This window comes from Corvus brachyrhynchos, unplaced genomic scaffold (assembly GCF_000691975.1).
Source record: "Corvus brachyrhynchos isolate BGI_N302 unplaced genomic scaffold, ASM69197v1 scaffold79, whole genome shotgun sequence".
NCBI lineage: Eukaryota > Metazoa > Chordata > Aves > Passeriformes > Corvidae > Corvus > Corvus brachyrhynchos.
Genome location: NW_008240023.1, coordinates 1 through 19,366, shown reverse-complemented (window position 1 = coordinate 19,366; position 19,366 = coordinate 1). Strand labels below are relative to the sequence as shown.

The window sequence follows — 19,366 nt, the reverse complement described above, 5'->3', positions numbered from 1 at the left end:
GGGGGGTTGGGGACCCCCCACTTTGGCTTGGGCTATGCCATCCCCCACCCTGGTGCGGGGCTCTGCTCAGCCCTAGTACCCACACCTGGAGGGCTGGGAAAAGGGAACATACAGGGATATTTACTGACAGCTGGAAAAAATTCAGGTGCCTTGGCCACGAGACAGGCAGCACGGGGAAGCATCCTCCAGCAATGCCCACGGATACAGCAGCTCTCAGAGGGAAAAAACACATGGAGATGCTGGGGGTTGATCCCAGGGCCTCTTGCATGCAAAGCAAGCGCTCTCCCGCTGAGCTACATCCCCTGCTCCAGTGGCACTTGGCAGCCGCCCCTTGAGGCTCCATCCTGCCTGCAGGAATTTGCCAAGCCAGGATGTGGGAACGGCCCTGTTCCAATCCATGTTACAGCCCCATAGATCCCAGTGTGGCTTTGAGATAAGGGACAGGAGCTGTGAGTGCTGGGTTACCAGCAAATTCTTTTTTCCCAGCTCCCATGAGGGTCAGCAGGGTGCTGGTGCTGGGGCTCCTATGGGTGCCATGAGGGCACAGCTCCAGGGCAGGACATGAAGAATTTTTCAGGACACAGGTCCTCAGAGTGGGGCTGCCTGTAGCTGTGCTGGGGTGGCAAGATGATCTGCTGCAGGAGCCCCAGCTGGTGGGGACCCCCCTTCACACAGGGACAACAGTGCAAAGAGGTGATTTGGAGACAGCAGCCAGCCTCTAATGCTAATTGTAACACATGGCTGTACCAGAGCAGAGATTCCCTCCATCCAAACCCCCTGAGCTGACTGAGGGGAACTGGGAGGATGGTGCAGCCACAGTCCTTCATATCACAGAGGAGTGGAGGGGAGCAGGCAAGGGAAACACTGCACCCCATGATTTCCAGGTCTCATAACCCCCCACAGATATGCAGCTCCTTCAACCCCATGTATGCAGCGCTGACAGCAGCTACCCCACACCAGCAGTAACCACATCACCCTTCTCCTCTTTGGGAAGTGTGCAGACACCTCTCTCTGTGAATTAACAGCCCTGAAATGTTTAATCAAACAATTATTGTGTTTAAAACTCAGATTCCCACCCAGAACCCTGCAAACCGTTGGGATCTGGGCTCCGCTTTCATTGCGCTCATCCCAGTCTCTCCCTCAGGGCTGCCCTCCACAGCAAAAGCTTGGAGCAGAGGAGGGTGTAGGACAGCCAGGAGCGATGTCTGATGATGATGTGGGCTCAGGGTGACACAGTGGTGGTGGTGGAGCCAACAGGGCTGCGGGATGCAACTCTTGTGAGCCCCATTCCCACAGGGAGCACCAGGAGGGCCAGACTGGCTTGCCAGTGCCTTTTGATTTGCCTGCTTCTTCCCCCGTGACTCACACATGTGGGCAGCCTGTTATTTTCCTGGTCTATGGGATCTCCAGCCCTGGGGAAGAACCGGAGCCCTTGGCAGAGCCAATGCCTGTCTGGCTCCCCAAGCGTGGCAGGGGGGGCACCCTGAGCCCCTGCCCTGTGCTCGATCCATGAGTGGCTGGGGTGGGATATCCTCAGTGGTGTCCTCTCCTCCCTCTTGTCCTGGCCATGCAACCACTTTCTCTCCCCTTCCTCAATCTGGAAGGCTGCTGCAAGCTCCATCCATCCTGGCCTTGAACACATCCAGGGACTGGCTGCACAAGTCCCATCTCTCTGCCTGCCTTGCTTGCAGGCTCCCAGCTCCAGGGGCTCTGTCTCTCACCTGGTGGCTCCAGGTGTGTCCCAAAGTGCTCTGGCCAGCAGTCCTTGTCCCAGGGAGGAGGATGAGGGATGCTGCCTGATTGATGCAGCTCACCCTCCCAGCGTTGCCCTCAGCCCAGTGCCCCAGTGCTGGTCTGGGATACACCTTTTGCAACCCAGTAAAGTCACAGGTGGTGGATCTGTCTCTTCATCCTCTCCCACTGCTGTGACACACCACAATTTTTGTCTTCTCACCTGGATGTGCAGAAAAGCTGAAGAGTGATGTGCTCTGTTGACCCACCAATCCTTCCCACCCTATCACCAGCACCATGCTGCCTGAGGCTTCCATAGAATCATAGAATATCCTGAATTGGAAGGGACCTGTAAGGATCATCAAAGTCCAAGTCCTGGCTCTGCACAGGACACCCCACCAATCCCACCCTGTGCCTGAGAGCGTTATCCAAACGCTTCTGGAGCTCTGGCAGCCTTGGGGCTGTGACCATTCCCTGGGGAGCCTGTTCAGTGCCTGACCACCCTCTGGGGGAAGAACATTTTCCTAATCAAACCTAACCCTCCCCAGACAAAGTCTCCATTCCAAATGGTCCCACTTGCTGTTCACAGCAATCTCCCCTTTTCCATCACAGCTCTCTGTGCTTGTTTCTCCTCGAACCATGACTTCCCCTCTCCTTCCCACGTCATCTATCCCCGGGGTGGGAAGGTACCCGTCCTTCAGGAGCCTGAGGATACTGAGTGACCACAGGGAGAAGTTTTCCTCCAAGGTCATGAAGCAGCTGAGGGAAGATGGGAGGCGGGCAGGAGACATGAACCTCAACAGGCATGGCCAGAGGGTGGCATCAGGGCTATACACCAGGCTCTTCTCAGAAATGCTTCTGCTGCTTTTGAAAGCTGTAAGTAGGCAATACTGGGACCAAATCCCAGGACCCAGCTATTTCCCTCCATGTGCTTCCACCTGCTGAGTTTTTTTTTTTTTTTTTTTCATCCCAGTCTTGTTATGTAGCTCCCTGTTTCTCACTGGAGACTTTGGCTGTGCTGCCTCTACAGAAACCTGTATTTAGGGCCTGATCAGCAGGTCTGGGGGGTCCTGCCCAGGGCAAGGGCTGGCTTGTGGGCAAAATGTGAATTCAGGACTGCTCTTGAGCTGGGAGCCAAGGAGGCATGGCTCCCAGCTGGAGTCAAGGCTCCTATGGGAGACAGTCCCCAGTCCCTCAGGACAGGGAGCCCTGAAAGGCACCAAGGTCCTCATTTCCTTGACTGACTGCACTAAGGCATCACAATTTTCAAGCCAAATCAAGAACCTGTGTAGATTTTCGGAGACACTGGACTTTCAGAAAAAAAACAGATTAAAATCTGTATAACCTCACCAGTGGAGTCATTCAGTGCAAAGCTACAAAAAAATGTCATTATTCTTTCCACCTGCTCCCTCGTGGACTGTTCTGTGGAGCAGGCTTGAGGAAGGCGGCTGCACAAGGCCCAGAGACCTACAGCTTCCCAACAAAAATTTTGCTGGAATTCCAAAGTTTTTTGTCATTTTTTATTCAAAATTTTGCATCCTATCTCTGCAGACAGTTTCCAGAGCTGGGATAAAAATTCTGAGCAGTCCTTGGAAGAAGGACACCTCCCTTCTTCTGGTGCACTGGCTGCTGAGCAATTGCCATGTAAATTTTCTCCAAATTAGGAGCACCTCTACAAAGGTCTCCTGGGCAATAAAACCAGTTGAGCTTGGTCAAAGACTTTTGATGACCAATAGGCTTTCAAGCTCGGCATAATCCCTCATTATAAACACTCACAAGCTTTATGCAAATACTCCTATTCCTCCTTCCATCAGCTGAAAAGGTTCTGCCTGATGATCCATGGCATCTTAAAAAGAGGCTTTACTCAATTAGTGACATCTTCCAGAGACTCCTGTGTCCCCTATCCATAAAACAATTACTGGCTCTTCTTTTTGCTCTTCACTGTCACCCGTTAAACACTGGGTGAGCTAGGCATAGGATGCCCATCCAAAGGACCCCATCTCCCAAGAATCCCACTTCTTTCTTCCCTGACTCTGGGTCCACCCTCCTTAGCTCAACCCCCCTCCAAAAATCGCTGCAAAATGCAGGGTAAATGCCATTTTGGAATGTCAAACCTTCGTGTTCCCAGCTCCTTGAGGGAACAAGCAATAAAGTCTGCTCCAACAGGAATTCCTCCCTGAGCAGGTGCTAGCTGTGGGGCAGCAGGAGAGGTTTCCAGGACGAGAAAGTTGCCTTCGGGCTGGCCCCAGCAAACCACACACTCCTGTCAGCACAGGGAAGAGCTGGGCAGCAGAAACCCCCGTGTCATACAAAAACCAGACCTCCCCAGGAGCAACAAAGTGCCTCCAGAGGAGGTCACCCCTCCAGACTCATGAACAAGGAACACCAGAAGACTCAGGTTATGATGTAGCAAGTCTTTAATGAGAAGGAGAGTGAACCAGTTGAGCGTACAAGTGCGTTTCCAGCACTCAGTAAAGAAATGGATAAACCCCACTTTGGGACAAGCTGGTCCCTACAAGGTGTCCCCTCGCCCCACCACCCCATTACTATTATCTGCCATCTACAGCCTGCTAGAAGCATTTATTGCCCAGCCAGCAGCAAATGCCATGTAGAACATGGAAATATAAAGAGTTAGTGAGAGAAAGGTGTACAGAGGCACGGTCTGGAGTGACGAGCTCACATGGCTCCCGTCCTCCTGGGGGAACTGCTGGGAAACCCAGGGGCATCTCCTTAGTCCTCTTCCCCAGTCTTGGTCCTGTGCTTTGCTTGTCCTTCCCGACCACACCACTGGCACAGGCAGGAGGAAGAGCCCTGGCCAGGGACACCCTACAGCCCAGTGCCCAAGCACAGCAGTCCTGCCTTGCCCAGCCCCCGGGAGCCCACGGGGATGCCGCAGCAGCGCAGGTAGCTCCCGACTGCCGCCGACGCCGTGGAGCCCACCGTGGTGTTCTGCGGGAAGGAGCTGAGGATGGGCCCGGGCAGCGTGACCACGACCGTGGGTGGCTGGATGAAGGTGGTGGAGTCCCTGCAGCGGCGGAAGCAGGGCTGGTTGCAGCTGGTGGCCAGGGGCCGGGGACCGCAGGAGGAGGGCAGGCACAGGTCGTAGCAGGACATGGCTCGGCGAGGATGTGCACCTGAAAGCCAGAGTCGGGATGTAAAGGCAAGGCAGAGGTCTGTCTGTCCCTGCTGAGCCCTCACGCAGCACCTCCCATAATAAGAAGCATGGGAGAGCGAGCTAGAGGGTGAGTCTGGATGGTTTAGGAACAGCAAAGGAAGGTTTCCCCCCTCCCTCGCCCCATAAACCACTCGGCAGAGTGAGGGGAATTTGTTTCAGCTGCAGGTTGGTCTGGGAAAGCTGGAGGCACCAGGTGCTGGGAGCAGAAAGCAGACCCACTCCTGCTCCGGGCTGACGGGAAGCCTTTGGCAAGCAAGGTGCTCACAAGATGCATGTGGTTGAAGCAAAACCCACTTAAATCAGCACAACATGAGCTGAGCCATCCCATCCCAATATATAAGGGACCTCTGATGCCCTTCCATAAACAGGGGTACATCAATCCATGCAACCCAGGCATGTCCTGTTCTAATTGGTTTTTCTCCTTCAGCAAGGAAAATCATGAAGAATGCAACTGTTTATGTGGTTACAGACCCTGTAAGCCCTGCATCCTGGAACCCCTTGCACTCCTCGTATTAGGACAGAGGTACACCCTTCCCCGATGTCCTCTGTGGCTGGAAGGGAGGAGGGAGGCGTGGGGAAGGGGATGGAGTCTGTCTCAACTTACCCAGTTGGAGGTGGCAGCAGTGGCAGCTGGAGCAGGTCGTGGGGCCAGGCACTGTCCCTACAGTTTTATAGGGTGGCCCAGCCCCCTGGGGGAGCGGGTGCGTGCCTTCCGCCTGAAACTCCCCAACAACCAGCAGTTTTCTCCTGGAAAGCTCCCCCGACTGATTAAACAGTTCCCTCTTTCATCTCTCATGTTTTGTTTCCATGTAATACTGAGTAAGATTGAAATGATTCGGGCTACAGGCATTAATTACCTTCCTTCCTAAGGCCAAGGGACATTTTAGGTCTTTATGCCACCAGGCAGGAGAGTGTTTCAGCAGAATTTAGGGCAGACACATCCCCACCTTCCTCTCAGTACAACCAATTCAGCTCCCTGGTGCACCTGAGGTGAGACCAGGGATGTAAACTGAATGTAAGGAACATCCATTTGTAGTTAAATCTGGTGCCAGGAGTCTCATGGGTGGCAGGAAAGCTGAGGGGCTGCAGGGGTGAGGGTGCTGGCTATGAGCGATGTGGACACAGGGACCAGACCTAGCCCAGCATGAGCAATTTGTTATGGGTTTGGATGCACTTAGAGGATTTTCCTTTTCTTTTTTTTTTTTTTTTTTGTTGTTATTCCTCACACCTGGAATATGAGTCCTGCTTGGAAGGCACTTCAGATTTTAAAAGCAAAGTGATCATGGGCTCTGAAGTCCACCCCCACAGGTGACACACATCTAAAGTGGCTGATTTTCTGAATGGAGCTGATTTCCAAAACCCTTCCATCCCGCTCTTTGGATAGGGTAGTAGCAGTGAGCCAGAAGGTCACAGGTGTCTTTCCTCGTGATGGAGTGACATCGTCAAGACAGGGTTAATTACAGTAATTACAGGCTGCGGTGTGACACCGGATTGCTCTGCTGGAAGCCTGTTAGCTACTAAACATCCCAAACATCCCAACCTGCACTTAAACGTGAATCACCCACACACTGGGGAGAGGGGGTTGCTGATGTGGAGCCAAGCGGCACCATGATGAGCCATCATGAGCTCTAGGGGCAAGGAAAGTTTGAAAAAGGCTTTTCATTTCACCCCAGCAGAGCCCAGCTGACGGCACATATATCTCCTGCCCTGGAATAAACCCTGGCAGTACCGGGACACACATACTATGCGTGTATGGGGCTGCCAGCGTCCTGTTAAAGACGTGCCTGTGGGGTTTTGGGGGGTCATTTGAGTTCTTGGGATGACTTGGCCACAGTGGATCACACTGAATGGTCCCTAGTGACTCCTCCCTGCCCTGCCTGTCAGGGCAAAAAAGCTTTTCCAGGGTTCTGGGGTAAAACCCAGCTATTTTTTAACATCATTCTGGAAGGGGGAAAAGGAAATCAGGTTTTCTAAGGTGCAGCAGAGGACACAGGCTTCAGGGAGAAGCAGCCTGGCAGCTTCTGGAGTAAGGCAGGAGGCTGTGGGTTCATCATTCATAATCCCCTAAATGGTGACTTGGAGAGCAGGAAAAGATGAGGTTTTAGTTTAAGCTTTACTAAGTGCTGCTTTTTGCACCGCTCTTGAATAATAAATTGATGCCACAAGTGCACCTTGGACCCACAGCCTGAGAATTAAACCCTTCTTCTACCAGCCAGGTTTTCTTTCCATTCACTAATCAGTTTCCATCTCTCTGTTTGTTGTTGGTGGGGGTAGTTTGGGGTTTGTTTGTTTGGGGCTTTTTTGTGGGTTTTTTTGTTTCTCTGTGCACTCCCATGATCTCAGGGAGTCTCTTGGGTGACTCCCTTCCAGGCTTTCAGGCACAGGGTGGGATCTTCTGAACTGCAGCCTCACTGTGTGTTTCAGTTTTGAAATCCAGTTAAAGTACTTGAGGTTCTGCTCACATTGGACCATCATGTCCCAGAATAACATCCATGGATGCATTGATGCTTGGGATAAACGCAATGGGGCACTCAGGGGGGGAATGTGAGCAGATCTGTGGACTGAAACAAGTCCTTTTCCTGGAAAAGACAGCAGGGGAAACAAAAGGCACATCAGGATATTAAAATAATCAGGTTTGTGTAATGAATGAATTTTTAAAAAGGAAAACCAAAGGGGAAAGGGCAGAAATTCGGGAGATAAACAAAGACTGAATTTTCCAATCCCTATTCATTTCAGGGAATGAGCACTTTCTGCTTGAGATGTAACTTTTTCTGGAGGAACCTCAAACCTGAGAAAATTTCACCAAACCAAACATGTCGGTCCCACTTTCTTAACTTCTGCACGGATCCAGGATGTGTGGCCACTTCAGCCCTGCCTCTTCCTGCAGGTAAGGACACAAAAACATGGCCCAGGATCAATAACCCATGTGTCTCCCTTCCTATCACCAGCCCCAGCAGCACTTTGCAACTCCAATTTCCCCACTTTGCATTTTGATTTCCAACAATCCAAGGGCTGGATGTGTCTGGACTGGCTGGAAGGCAGGAGCTTGTCCCTGTCCTAAAATTTCTCCTGAAAGCCAAAGGCAAGGGCACATCTTGGAGCAGCAACAGACCTACAGCATCCTATCTCCAAGGAAAGTCTGCATGCAGGGCACTCACCCAGGGCTTGCCTCCCGGCAGCAGGACAGTCAGGGACCACTCCCAGATGGCTGATGGATGAGTGGGACACCCCAGTGCCAGGAGGCAGAATCCTGATGCAGCCAGACCCAGGCACGGAGCATCCTGGCTGCCTGTGTCCTTGTTGGGGCAGACTCAGGGTGCTCCAGGGCCACCCTGTGCAGCCCAGCCCAGGGAGCGGAGCCCAGCCGGTGCCACTGTGGAGAGCCAGGCTCCAGCTGCCAGGCGCTGTCCTGGGGCTGCAGATGATCCAGTTCCACAGTGCCATGGGATCCCTGTAATTGCTGCATCCCTGGGTGGGCTGATGCCCCACAGGACCAGCGATGCTGGCACATTCCCTTCAGGAGGACTCGTCACTGCTCACCAGGACAGGGACATGTGAGTGCCAGGGCAGGGTTGAATGGTGTCCCGAGGGAATCCGTGGGGCTCCTCTCCTGGCTGCCTGTGCCCTGCAAGTCCCAGGTCCCATCCCATGACAGCAATCCCCCTACCATGCACTGCCACACCCCTGAACCTACCACCCTGGCCCATTTCACCATCTCCAGCTGCAGGTTGATCTCTCTCCAGGGCTGGGCCTAAAGCCACGCATTTTTCCCAGGAAATCTCCCACACATCCCTTGCAGGGTGCCTGGCTGTCCAGGCAGGGACATCTCCCTTATCTGGGGTGGCAGATCTGGCCCAGCACCACAGGATCTCATGGCAGTGGAATGGGATGGGGCCAGTGTTTCCCCACAGCCTGATCATGGTTTCTGGCTCGGGAGAAGCTGATGGAGGGAAGCAGCTCCTCACTGGTCCCCAGGGACATCTCCCCAAAGCATGGGAAGGAAATGTAGCCACAGGGAAGGTCAAAAAGGTGTGGGCAGCCAAGCCTGAGCATCCTCCCCTTGCCTTGAAGCTATGGCATTGCTTGGCCACATCCTCATTAGTGGAGAGGAGTAGAGGGGAGAAGGGAAGGCACTGGCAAGGCTGGCACTATGCCTTTCCCCAGGTGCCTGGAAGCACTGCCAAATGCAAGGCTTCCCTCTCTGCAAGACCACTGAGATTTCAGAGGCATTTTCACATCTTTCCTCTTCATCTTGCCATAGGTCACGCTCTCCTATCTCCAGGAATCTCCACTGTGAGCACTCCTGCAGGCACAGGAGGGAGGGAGGGAGCTGCCATTGCACAGCAGCTCTGCCATCCTCAGAACAAGCACCTCTGGGACACGGCAGAGATGTCCAGGACAGCTTTTTGGCTCCCACTGGCATTTCTGGGGATGCCCAGGGATGCCCAATGCTGACCTTCCTTGCCTACAGTTCAGTGCTTCTGGAGAAGAGGCAATGGGATGGCAGGAGAGAGGCTGGCAGGTGAGCTTGGGGGACAGGGAAGGGGACGGTGACAGCACCCTGCTCCCGTGGGGCATTGCACAGAAGGGCCACACCAGTACCTGAGCCACCAGGAGCAGGTTCATCCCGTGGGAGCAGCAGTCCAGAGGCAGATGCGATGTGTGTTTGACACAGCAGAGCAAAACACAGAGAGCAGGAGGATACTGGGCAGGCTGCGCCAAAAGATTTACTTTGGGAGAGGGGTCCCTGGGGACCCGACGAGGGTGGGATTCGAACCCACGCGTGCAGAGCACAATGGATTAGCAGTCCATCGCCTTAACCACTCGGCCACCTCGTCCCCTGTGGCAGCCCCCTTTTTTAGCAGAATTTTTTTTAGCAGAATTTTTTTTGATTTTTTTTTTTTGCTCACAGATAGCAAAACTGGAGCTGGTTCTTCAGGGTGTCCTTTGGTGAGCAAGGCTGGGCAGGCAGAGCCCTGGCAGCCCCTGTCACAGCAGGGCAGGGAGACAAGCAAGCATTTGTGACTCATTTGCCTCTCTCCCTGTTCCCTTCTGTGTTCATGGGGCGGCAAAGGGCAATGTGGCATTTATTGTTGCCATGAAAATGCATGCACCAGGCATCTCCATTACTCACCCACACCCAACCTGTGTCCAGAGGGTTTTCCTACATGATTTGGCACCAGTTGTGCAAAGCAATAGGGAAGGAAGGTGGTGGGGGTCCAGACAGCATCTAATGTATCTGGTATTTCCCAAATTCTCTGGTTTCTGGGAACAGTTTGGGCCATCTCTCCACTGTGAGGAGTGAAGGGAGAAGCAAAAGGAAACATTTCAGCCCCAGAGTAGAGTCACCGGGGTCAGAGCACTGGGGACTGACAGTGCTCAGAGCAGGACAAAGACCCCCAGCAGTGCCCCCAACTTGGGGCAGGGAGGAAAAATAGCCCCCCAGGCTGAGGCACCACTGGGAGTCGAACCCAGGATCTCCTGTTTACTAGACAGGCGCTTTGACCAGCTGAGCCATGGCGCCCACTGGCCCTGCTGGCACTGAGTGCTCCTGAAAACACCTGACCCTCTGCCCACCACTCTCCCCCCATGTCCCACACTGCTGCCTCCGGTTTGGGGTTCCCCAGCTCCAAAGCCCATCTCTTCTTGCTGCTGGGGAACCAGTGCCAGTGCTGACTCGAGCCCCTGGCACAGGGAGCCCAACACATCCTGCAAGCAACACCAGCTGGGTTTGGGGGTCCCCAGGCCCTACAGACACATGCTGCCCCCTCCCCTTGCCCTGGCAGAGCTGTGCCAGCTGCCACCCTACAGTGTCCTGAAGTGACAGCCTCAGTCTCATCTCCCTCTCTGGCTACTTCCCACCAGCACCAATGGTCACCCAAAGACAATGGTCACCACAAGAGACACTGTGAGCCCCGGGGGGAAGGGACACTGGGTGCCACCACAGTGTGCAGCACGTGGGCAGGGAGGGAAATCTCTGCGGGCATTTCCTCACTGCCTGCCTTGGGATGCCAGGAGGCAATCCCAGGTCAGACGCAGCCGCAGGCAGCCCAGGGATTTTTTGGAGGGATCTGGGTGTCTCTGGCGGCCCCGCATCCATCAGGGAGGGGTCTTGGAGAGGCAAAAGGACGTGGAGATGCTGGGGGTTGATCCCAGGGCCTCTTGCATGCAAAGCAAGCGCTCTCCCGCTGAGCTACATCCCCCTGACACAGCCTCTGCCCTGGCGTTCTCCTCACTCCGAGGAAGTGCCTGTCTCTGCTGCCTTCCCCTGGCGCCCAAGCTGGGGAAAGGGGGTTCAGGTCTTTGCAGGCGCTGGGGGTCTCTCAGGTGTCACTGGGCTGGCGAGGGGGTCGGAACAGGGGGAATAACTGTGGGGCAGAGCAGGGACGTGATTTTCTGGGCGCAGAGGCCGCGTCAGGGGCCGAGCGTAGCTGTGCCGTGGCTGTGTGGGCCGGCTGCTCTGCAGGCCGGGGCGGAGGCGGGGAGTGGGAATGTGCGGCCATGTTTGCAGTGTGCTGAGGTGTGCCGCGGTCAGCAGCGGGTGTGTAAAAAGAAGGGCTCGTCCGGGATTTGAACCCGGGACCTCTCGCGCCCTAAGCGAGAATCATACCCCTAGACCAACGAGCCGGGGTGCACGTATTGTCCCGCACCCCCCCTCTGTCCCGGGACATCCCGGACACTTTCCCGCTTCCCGGGAAAACGCGGCGCGGTCCGGCCCGGGGCACGGCTGCCCCCCCACCTTGGGACTCAGGGCTGTGATGGCCGAGGGGTGAAGGCGTTGGACTCGAAATCCAATAGGGGTTCCCTGCGCAGGTTCGAATCCTGCTCACAGCGATGGGTTTTGCCTGCCTGGGTGGGTGTTGACCCCTGTGGTGTTCACGCCCATCTTACCTTCCCCAGGGAAAATGCAGCATCGTAGTGCAGGGAGCCATGGACTCCTGACTCTGGGGCCAGGGGAAATCGTCCCGGCCGAGAGTATGGGGAGCACGGGGATAGGCACCCCGGGTGTCAGTGGTGGGGCTGTTTCCTTTTACCAATAGGCCAGCTGGGACCCACGCCAAGCCCAGGGCAGTGGGGCCAAGGGGCCCAACAGTGCAGGTTTGGAGGGCGTTTTCACCTTCAGGTGTGAGGAGACCTGGATCCAACTCCCAGAGGAATCGTCCCTTTGGGCAGAGCCTGTCTTGTTTTTCTCTGGAGGTACAGAGCCCTTTGGGGTCTTCCCCTTGTTCCCCTCCAGTTACTGCAGCTTGGGGCTGGGCAGGATGAGTGGGGCAGCTCAGGGTAGTGGCAGGGGGGGTGGGCACCCACTGTGCACCACTGCTGTCCCCCACTCCTGGGCCAGCCATGACTGCAGGCAGCACCAGCGCTTTTCAGGGAGGGCTGCCGGGCTCTGGTGGCCCCGCATCCATCAGGGAGGGGTCTGGAGAGGCAAAAGGACATGGAGATGCTGGGGGTTGATCCCAGGGCCTCTTGCATGCAAAGCAAGCGCTCTCCCGCTGAGCTACATCCCCTGTGCAAGGACAGGATGGTGCCCAGGAGTCCCTGCTGTCCCTATGGTCCACCTGCCCCTCTGGCCACTGGATCTAGGGAAGTTATGCACTATGGACACCTCCAAATGCCAGCCCCATATCCTAGGCACCATAAGATGGATTTACCTGTTCCAGGCTGTGCCAGGGGCAAAAGGCAACATCAGCCACCCTCCTCAACTCCCAAAATTGTGGGGCACAGGTCTGGGGCATGATTCTCACTTAAGGTATGAGAGGTCCTGGATTCATCTCCTGGGAGCCCACCTTTTGGGCACCCACTTTCTCTGGCTGGCACATGGGACTGTGGCATAACCAGGGCTTGGCAGAGAGGGCTGGGTGCCCGTTCCTGACTGGGTGGGCAGGATGAACCCCCAAGGCTGGCAGTGTGTGCCCCAGGGGTGAGGGGACTCAGCCAGCCCCTCTCCCTCCCTTGCACAGGGGATGTAGCTCAGCGGGAGAGCGCTTGCTTTGCATGCAAGAGGCCCTGGGATCAACCCCCAGCATCTCCATGTGTTTTTTCCCTCTGAGAGCTGCTGTATCCGTGGGCATTGCTGGAGGATGCTTCCCCGTGCTGCCTGTCTCGTGGCCAAGGCACCTGAATTTTTTCCAGCTGTCAGTAAATATCCCTGTATGTTCCCTTTTCCCAGCCCTCCAGGTGTGGGTACTAGGGCTGAGCAGAGCCCCGCACCAGGGTGGGGGATGGCATAGCCCAAGCCAAAGTGGGGTGTCCCCAACCCCCCCCTCACCAGTGGCTGTGATGGCCGAGTGGTGAAGGCGTTGGACTTGAAATCCAATAGGGGATTCCCTGCGCAGGTTCGAATCCTGCTCACAGCGATGGGTTTTATCTGCAGCTGGATGGGGTTGGGGTGCCCCTTCCCTTGGGATTTTGATCCTGGGGAGCAGGAAAGGGTAGTGCTTTTGTGCTGGGCACTGGTGGGTTTGTGGACTCTGGGCTCGGCTTCTGGATGACCCCTCCTTTTGGGCACCTGTGGCCAGGCATGGCCTCTGTGGTGTCAGGGCATGGATGTGGTGGCACTGCCTGGCACAGAGGGCACAGGCAGCCTCCCCAGCTGGGCACCCCCTGGGCTGGGATGGTCCCATCACTGCCAGGAGCAAGATGTTTCCCGGTGCCCGTGGGCACAGCCAGGGCCAGGGCTGGTCCCCTCCCGGGTGGGGAAGGAGCTGTCAGGGCAGCTGGGGACAGCTGAGTGGGGGGCCATGCTGCCACTGCAGCCTCAGGGGGAAGCTTTGCCATGGTGCATCCCCCTCCTTTGGGGACCCCTTCCAGAGGTAGATGCGAGTTTATCATCACTGGCCTGTGGAGGAGGTGGGTTTGAGGAGGGAAAAAAAATGTGGAGATGCTGGGGGTTGAACCCAGGGCCTCTTACATGCGAAGCAAGCGCTCTGCCGCTGAGCTACATCCCCTGCCTGTGCTCCCCACACAGGGGGGTTTTGCTGACCCCCCTGCTCCTCGTGGCCCCATTTTAAAACCAGGCAGGTGCACCCATAGCCATGCTGTGCTGGGTAGAGTGAGAGCTTCAGATAAAGTTTAGAAACTCCCACTGAATCATGAGGTGCAGAGAGGAACCCCAGGCTTTCTAAACTTTTCAGAGAGGAGCCTGGGTGTGGCTGGATCCAATCTTAGCCCCAGACTTTGTCAGTGGTTTATCTCTAAAATATTATATAGGTGTAGTAGAAGCTTTATACAGCTTTATCATGCAGGATTAAAAATAAAGCAGATATATAAATATATATGGTTTATTATGATGATTAGGCAAAAAAGATCTTAATCAGAATTACTTGCTACACAATATAGGCGCTATAACAATTATTAAAATATAGTGCACTATGAAGCAATATTGAAGCAATTATATTAAAGCAAATGTATGAAAGCTACCAAAACCAATTATTAAGTAGAGCTTGATGTTTCTCACCCAGACCAATGACTGGGGACAAAATCTCTTTGGCTCAGCCTTAAGGAGTGACCTTGAGGAGTGTCCCCACTCCAGGGGAGAATCTCCACAAATACACTTCAAGAAAGGATCTGTCAGAAAACCCTGCCATTAAAATTTGGGACTGGGTTTTTATAGTATAAAAGGATGGCCTGTGAGTCAGATATGTCCAGGCCAGCTGTGCCAGCTCAACAGCTTTCGTAAAGTTATCAGTAATATTGCTTGTTTGTTCCTTTATCCAGGTATTTTACCAGATCTACTATATCTACATCTCACTATCAAGATGTTTAAATTTGGGATTGATGAGTCATGCTGGTTTCAGCTTTATTCAAAGCCAAAAGCAGTGTGACCCCTTTTTCTTCATTTAGCCTGGAAATAGGGCTTTGTCTGAGTTGTTTCCCCCTTTCCAGGCAGAGCATCCTGCTACAAATGCCCAGGTGACACTCCCACAGCCAGGGAAGAACTAGGGCGACCTCTCAACTGTGACCATCCATCAAAGAAAAATGGAGCTGCCACAGGTCCTGTCTCAACCCAGTCAATTCTGTGAGTACTGAAAGTGAAAAAAGGGTTTCCTGCCCTCACCTACCACCTGGCTCGTTGGTCTAGGGGTATGATTCTCGCTTCGGGTGCGAGAGGTCCCGGGTTCAACTCCCGGACGAGCCCTTGTTTTGGGCACCCACGTGCCTTGGGATGTAGTGGGACCAGGGCCAGGGTGGTGAGAGGGCAGCTGTGGCTCTTGCAGAGAAGGGATGGGCACAGTGATTTGGGTGGGCACATCCCTAAACCAGCACCTGGGAGGGTGCAGTCCAGCCTGTGACAGGTTTGGAGCCCTGGGGGCAGAGTGGGGTTGGCGGTGGGGGCGAGGGGACTTGGCCAAGCCCCTCTTGCTCTTGTACATGGCGATGTAGTTCAGTGGGAGAGCGTAGTTCAGTGAGAGAGCGCTTGCTCAACTTGCAACTCAACAGGAGTTGAATGCAAGAGGCCCTGGGATCAACCCCCAGCATCTCCACGTCCTTTTGCCTCTCCAAGACCCCTCCCTGATGGATGCGGGGCCTCCAGAGACACCCAGATCCCTCCAAAAAATCCCTGGGCTCCCTGTGGCTGCATCTGACCTGGGATTGCCTCCGGGCATCCCAAGGCAGGCAGTGAGGAAATGCCCGCAGAGATTTCCCTCCCTGCCCACGTGCTGCACGCTGTGGTGGCACCCAGTGTCCCTTCCCCACGGTGTCTCTTGGGGTGACCACCTGTGCCGGGAGGACCAGCCGGGGGGCAGGAGGGCTCTGGGTGCCCAAAAACAAGGGCTCGTCCGGGAGTTGAACCCGGGACCTCTCGCACCCTAAGCGAGAATCATACCCCTAGACCAACGAGCCGGGGTGCACAACTTGCCCTGCACCCCCCCTCTGGCCCGGGACACCCCGGACACTTCCGCGCTTCCCAGCAAAACGGCGCTCCAGGCACACGCTGCCACACGGGCCCTGCCTGCGCAGGGACACCGCGCACACACGCACCCATACAACGCTTTACAGCCCTTCCACACCGCACACACGGCACCCACTCACACTTCCCACGCTGATCACTGCGCTCCCCTCTCTCCCGCCCACATCCCATGCGCACCGACACCAAAGGGCACCGACAGCCCCTGACACACAGACACGGCCATTCGCTCCCACCGAGGACAAACACAGCTCACAGGCGATCCCGCAGGAGATCGGCTTCGCGGGATGCCCCACACCGAAAGGCGGCACAAAAAGCACCGGCCATTCCACCTGCTGCAAAGGCCGCCGAGGGGCTTTTTGTGGACGAAAGAGGCGCTGGAAGTGCGACATGCTGGATCTGGCACCTCGCGGCCACAGCAAGAGGCACCTCCCTGCTCTCAGAGTGTGCAAGGCCACACAGAGCCCTGGCTGCCCCTGAGCCCCCAACAGGGTCTGGGAGGTGCAGAGTGGGGGGCAGAGGGGCTGCACCCCGGCTCGTTGGTCTAGGGGTATGATTCTCGCTGAGAGTGCAAGAGGTCCTGGGTTCAACTCCCAGATGAGCATTTGCTTTTGGCCACCCACCATCTCCAGCGCTGAGGGTGACCCTTCCTGGCTGGGTACATCCCTGTGGGAAGGATGGACTGGCAGCAAGGTGCTGCTGGAGGAGGAAGGTGTAGCTCAGATCAACCCCCAGCATTCTTACGTCCTTTTTCCTTCTCAGTCCCCTCCCTGCTGGATACAGGGCTGCCAGAGTTCCCCAGGAAAGGCCTGGGGCTGCGTCCTGGCATCCCAAGGCTGTGTAAAAATCTCATGGCTTTTTCTCTACCCTGCCTGGATGCTGCAGCGCATAGGAGGCCTTTTTCTTCCTTCTCCACAAGGCTCAGGGTGTCTCTTGATGTGAACATCGATGCTGGGGGGAGCAGCTCAGAAGGAGGAGGGTAGTGGGTGCCAAATAGGCAGATTCATCCAGGAGTTGAATCCAGGACCTCTTGCACTCTAAACAAGAATCACACACTCAGACTAATGAGCCGGGATGCACTGCTACCCCTGGGATGTGGGACAGGGCGATGAGGGGGAATCCACTCAGCATCCTGGGGAAATGTTCCACATCCCCACCCCACTGCCCTCAGTATCTTTTTCCTCACCTCTTCCAGGTCTGCAAAACCTGAAGAATCCCAGGGTTATCGAAGTCCCTGCTCCCGAGGGTGAGGCTGTGGGTGCTCTGGCTGTTCATGACGCTCCCATAAGACATCCTCCTGGGAGCCCCAGCGTGTGAATCTGGGCGTTGGGCAAAACCCATCGCTGTGAGCAGGATTCGAACCTGCGCAGGGAACCCCTATTGGATTTCGAGTCCAACGCCTTCACCCCTCGGCCATCACAGCCCTGAGTCCCAAGGTGGGGGTGACCCCTTTTTCTTCATTTAGCCTGGAAATAGGGCTTTGTCTGAGTTGTTTCCCCCTTTCCAGGCAGAGCATCCTGCTACAAATGCCCAGGTGACACTCCCACAGCCAGGGAAGAACGAGGGCGACCTCTCAACTGTGACCATCCATCAAAGAAAAATGGAGCTGCCACAGGTCCTGTCTCAACCCAGTCAATTCTGTGAGTACTGAAAGTGAAAAAAGGGTTTCGGGAGGGGTAGCGCACCCCGGCTCGTTGGTCTAGGGGTATGATTCTCGCTTAGGGTGCGAGAGGTCCCGGGTTCAAATCCCGGACGAGCCCTTCTTTTTGGGCATTTCCCCCCCCCTGCTCCCGCCTGGCCGGTGCGGAGCCCGACGGGACCCGGCCATCGAGTTTTACCCCTCAGGGACACCTGCAGGGCCGGGGCTTTGAGCTTAGCGTGGCACACAGAGCGTCACACGGGGCTGTGTCCTGTCCCTGGAGTCCCAACCCATTGGTCCTCAGAGTGATCCTATTTTTGAGGTGGCAGCGGGATGGGGATGGGCTGGGAAGGCCTGTGTCTCTGGCCGTGGGACACCCGTGGCAGTGGGGCCAGTGAGCGCCATGGTTCAGCTGGCCAAAGTGCCTGTCTACTAAACAGGAGATCCTGGATTCGACTTCCAGTGGTGCCTGGGTCTGGGAGGCTGTTTTACCTCCCTACCCCAAGTTGGGGGCACTGCTGGGGGTTTCCCACTGCCCCTTTTTGCCCTTCACAATGATGGTGCTGACTCAGAGCAATTTGGATGCACACTTTTACTGAAAGCTTATTTCAGTGTCCCCAGGGTCCCCCGCTGGACACAGCAGTGACCAGGGCATCTCTCCCACCCAGGAGCCACTCCTGTCCCTGCCCTGTGGCACCTGCAAGCCTCACAAGCAGCAGCAGGATCTGTTCCGCTCGGCATGGCTGCCCTGCCCACAGCCCACCCTCCAGGCTCCTACACCTGGCAGCGCTGGCTGGAGGGACCTGGCAGCGTCTCAGGTACCTTCCCAGGAGTGCCCAGACCTGTCCAATGGTCAGGATGAGCCACAGGAGAGGGCGAATCCCCGCTGGGTGGGGAGAAGGGAGCTGTTTGGATCCCTTTCCAGGTAGGTCACCCAGAGCCACCCAGCATCCCGGGGCCAGTGGGGGCTTGGGGTGGTGTGGGACCAGGGCACTCTCCTCTGCCCCTCTGGGCTCCCACCACATGCAGGATGAGATTTGCACTTTGCCTTTTTTGCCCTTTCTTTGTTGGTTTTTTTTTTTTCCAGTTACAACGAACAGGCATAATCACTGACAATTCTGATGGGAAAAACCCACCTATGCCTTCTGTGCCCACACTCCCCACAGTATCCAGGGTATCCATCCATGGTTTTAGACCTCCTTTGTCCCAGTTTGCTCCCTGTTGCACCCACCTTTCGGAAGATTATCGCCTGGCTGCTCAACAGCCACTATTGGCAGTAATCGCTCTTGTAAGGATTTCTGAGTGCTTTCTTTTCCACGAGTCTTGGATAAGAGACTTCCAGTGCCTCCACATAAGGAGCTTGGCTGGCCCTTTAGGAACTACGTCAATTTTTCCTGCCATCCCTTTCCCAAAATCTGCAGGGCACCGGTGACTTTTGACCCTGGGGAGGATGCAGATGCCAGGGTAGACCAGGCACTTGCTGGTGCCATTTCCCCTCCCGCTCCCGCCGAGTCCCCGTGTGCCGCAGGAATCCGAGCCCAGCCTAAAAGTCCCCAGTCCTCTCCGCGCGGCAGCAAAATCCCGACGAGGGTGGGATTCGAACCCACGCGTGCAGAGCACAATGGATTAGCAGTCCATCGCCTTAACCACTCGGCCACCTCGTCCCCTGTGGCAGCCCCCTTTTTTAGCAGAATTTTTTTTAGCAGAATTTTTTTTGATTTTTTTTTTTTGCTCACAGACCGTCCCGGTCCTGTCGCCGGTTCGCGCACTGGAGGCCCAACGTGAAACGGGCGCCGCAACGCCCTCTTAGCGCAGTAGGCAGCGCGTCAGTCTCATAATCTGAAGGTCCTGAGTTCGAGCCTCAGAGAGGGCAGTATTTTGGGGTTTCTTGGTTTGTTTTTTTTTTTTT

At 55.5% G+C, this 19,366-nt stretch overlaps 1 protein-coding gene, 1 long non-coding RNA gene and 16 other non-coding genes across 18 annotated transcripts; 7 read left to right on the top strand and 11 right to left on the bottom strand.

Moving 5' to 3' along the window:
* Window positions 1-231: 231 nt before the first annotated feature.
* Window positions 232-303, bottom strand: TRNAA-UGC. The gene has a single exon. It is a non-coding gene; the product is annotated as a tRNA-Ala (tRNA).
* Window positions 304-4,125: 3,822 nt separating this feature from the next.
* LOC103621840 (beta-keratin-related protein) lies at window positions 4,126-5,600 on the bottom strand. Its single transcript, XM_017743433.1, has 2 exons — window positions 5,511-5,600; window positions 4,126-4,865 (listed from the first exon to the last, which is right to left on the bottom strand). The coding sequence occupies exon 2, from the start codon at window positions 4,843-4,845 to the stop codon at window positions 4,558-4,560; it is 288 nt and encodes a 95-aa protein (XP_017598922.1). The 5' UTR covers window positions 4,846-4,865; window positions 5,511-5,600; the 3' UTR covers window positions 4,126-4,557.
* A 115-nt stretch (window positions 5,601-5,715) lies between these two features.
* Window positions 5,716-17,249, top strand: LOC108448939. Its single transcript, XR_001865034.1, has 3 exons — window positions 5,716-9,428; window positions 14,795-14,927; window positions 17,014-17,249. It is a non-coding gene; the product is annotated as an uncharacterized LOC108448939 (long non-coding RNA).
* On the bottom strand, window positions 9,663-9,744 carry TRNAS-GCU. The gene has a single exon. It is a non-coding gene; the product is annotated as a tRNA-Ser (tRNA).
* On the bottom strand, window positions 10,357-10,430 carry TRNAT-AGU. The gene has a single exon. It is a non-coding gene; the product is annotated as a tRNA-Thr (tRNA).
* Window positions 11,038-11,109, bottom strand: TRNAA-UGC. The gene has a single exon. It is a non-coding gene; the product is annotated as a tRNA-Ala (tRNA).
* Window positions 11,462-11,533, bottom strand: TRNAP-AGG. Its single transcript has one exon. It is a non-coding gene; the product is annotated as a tRNA-Pro (tRNA).
* TRNAS-CGA lies at window positions 11,659-11,740 on the top strand. The gene has a single exon. It is a non-coding gene; the product is annotated as a tRNA-Ser (tRNA).
* TRNAA-UGC lies at window positions 12,346-12,417 on the bottom strand. The gene has a single exon. It is a non-coding gene; the product is annotated as a tRNA-Ala (tRNA).
* TRNAA-UGC lies at window positions 12,870-12,941 on the top strand. Its single transcript has one exon. It is a non-coding gene; the product is annotated as a tRNA-Ala (tRNA).
* Window positions 13,184-13,266, top strand: TRNAS-UGA. The gene has a single exon. It is a non-coding gene; the product is annotated as a tRNA-Ser (tRNA).
* TRNAA-CGC lies at window positions 13,786-13,857 on the bottom strand. The gene has a single exon. It is a non-coding gene; the product is annotated as a tRNA-Ala (tRNA).
* On the top strand, window positions 14,976-15,047 carry TRNAP-CGG. The gene has a single exon. It is a non-coding gene; the product is annotated as a tRNA-Pro (tRNA).
* TRNAP-AGG lies at window positions 15,683-15,754 on the bottom strand. The gene has a single exon. It is a non-coding gene; the product is annotated as a tRNA-Pro (tRNA).
* Window positions 17,160-17,241, bottom strand: TRNAS-CGA. The gene has a single exon. It is a non-coding gene; the product is annotated as a tRNA-Ser (tRNA).
* Window positions 17,250-17,506: 257 nt separating the features above from the next.
* TRNAP-AGG lies at window positions 17,507-17,578 on the top strand. Its single transcript has one exon. It is a non-coding gene; the product is annotated as a tRNA-Pro (tRNA).
* A 1,461-nt stretch (window positions 17,579-19,039) lies between these two features.
* On the bottom strand, window positions 19,040-19,121 carry TRNAS-GCU. Its single transcript has one exon. It is a non-coding gene; the product is annotated as a tRNA-Ser (tRNA).
* A 136-nt stretch (window positions 19,122-19,257) lies between these two features.
* TRNAM-CAU lies at window positions 19,258-19,330 on the top strand. The gene has a single exon. It is a non-coding gene; the product is annotated as a tRNA-Met (tRNA).
* Window positions 19,331-19,366: the final 36 nt, after the last annotated feature.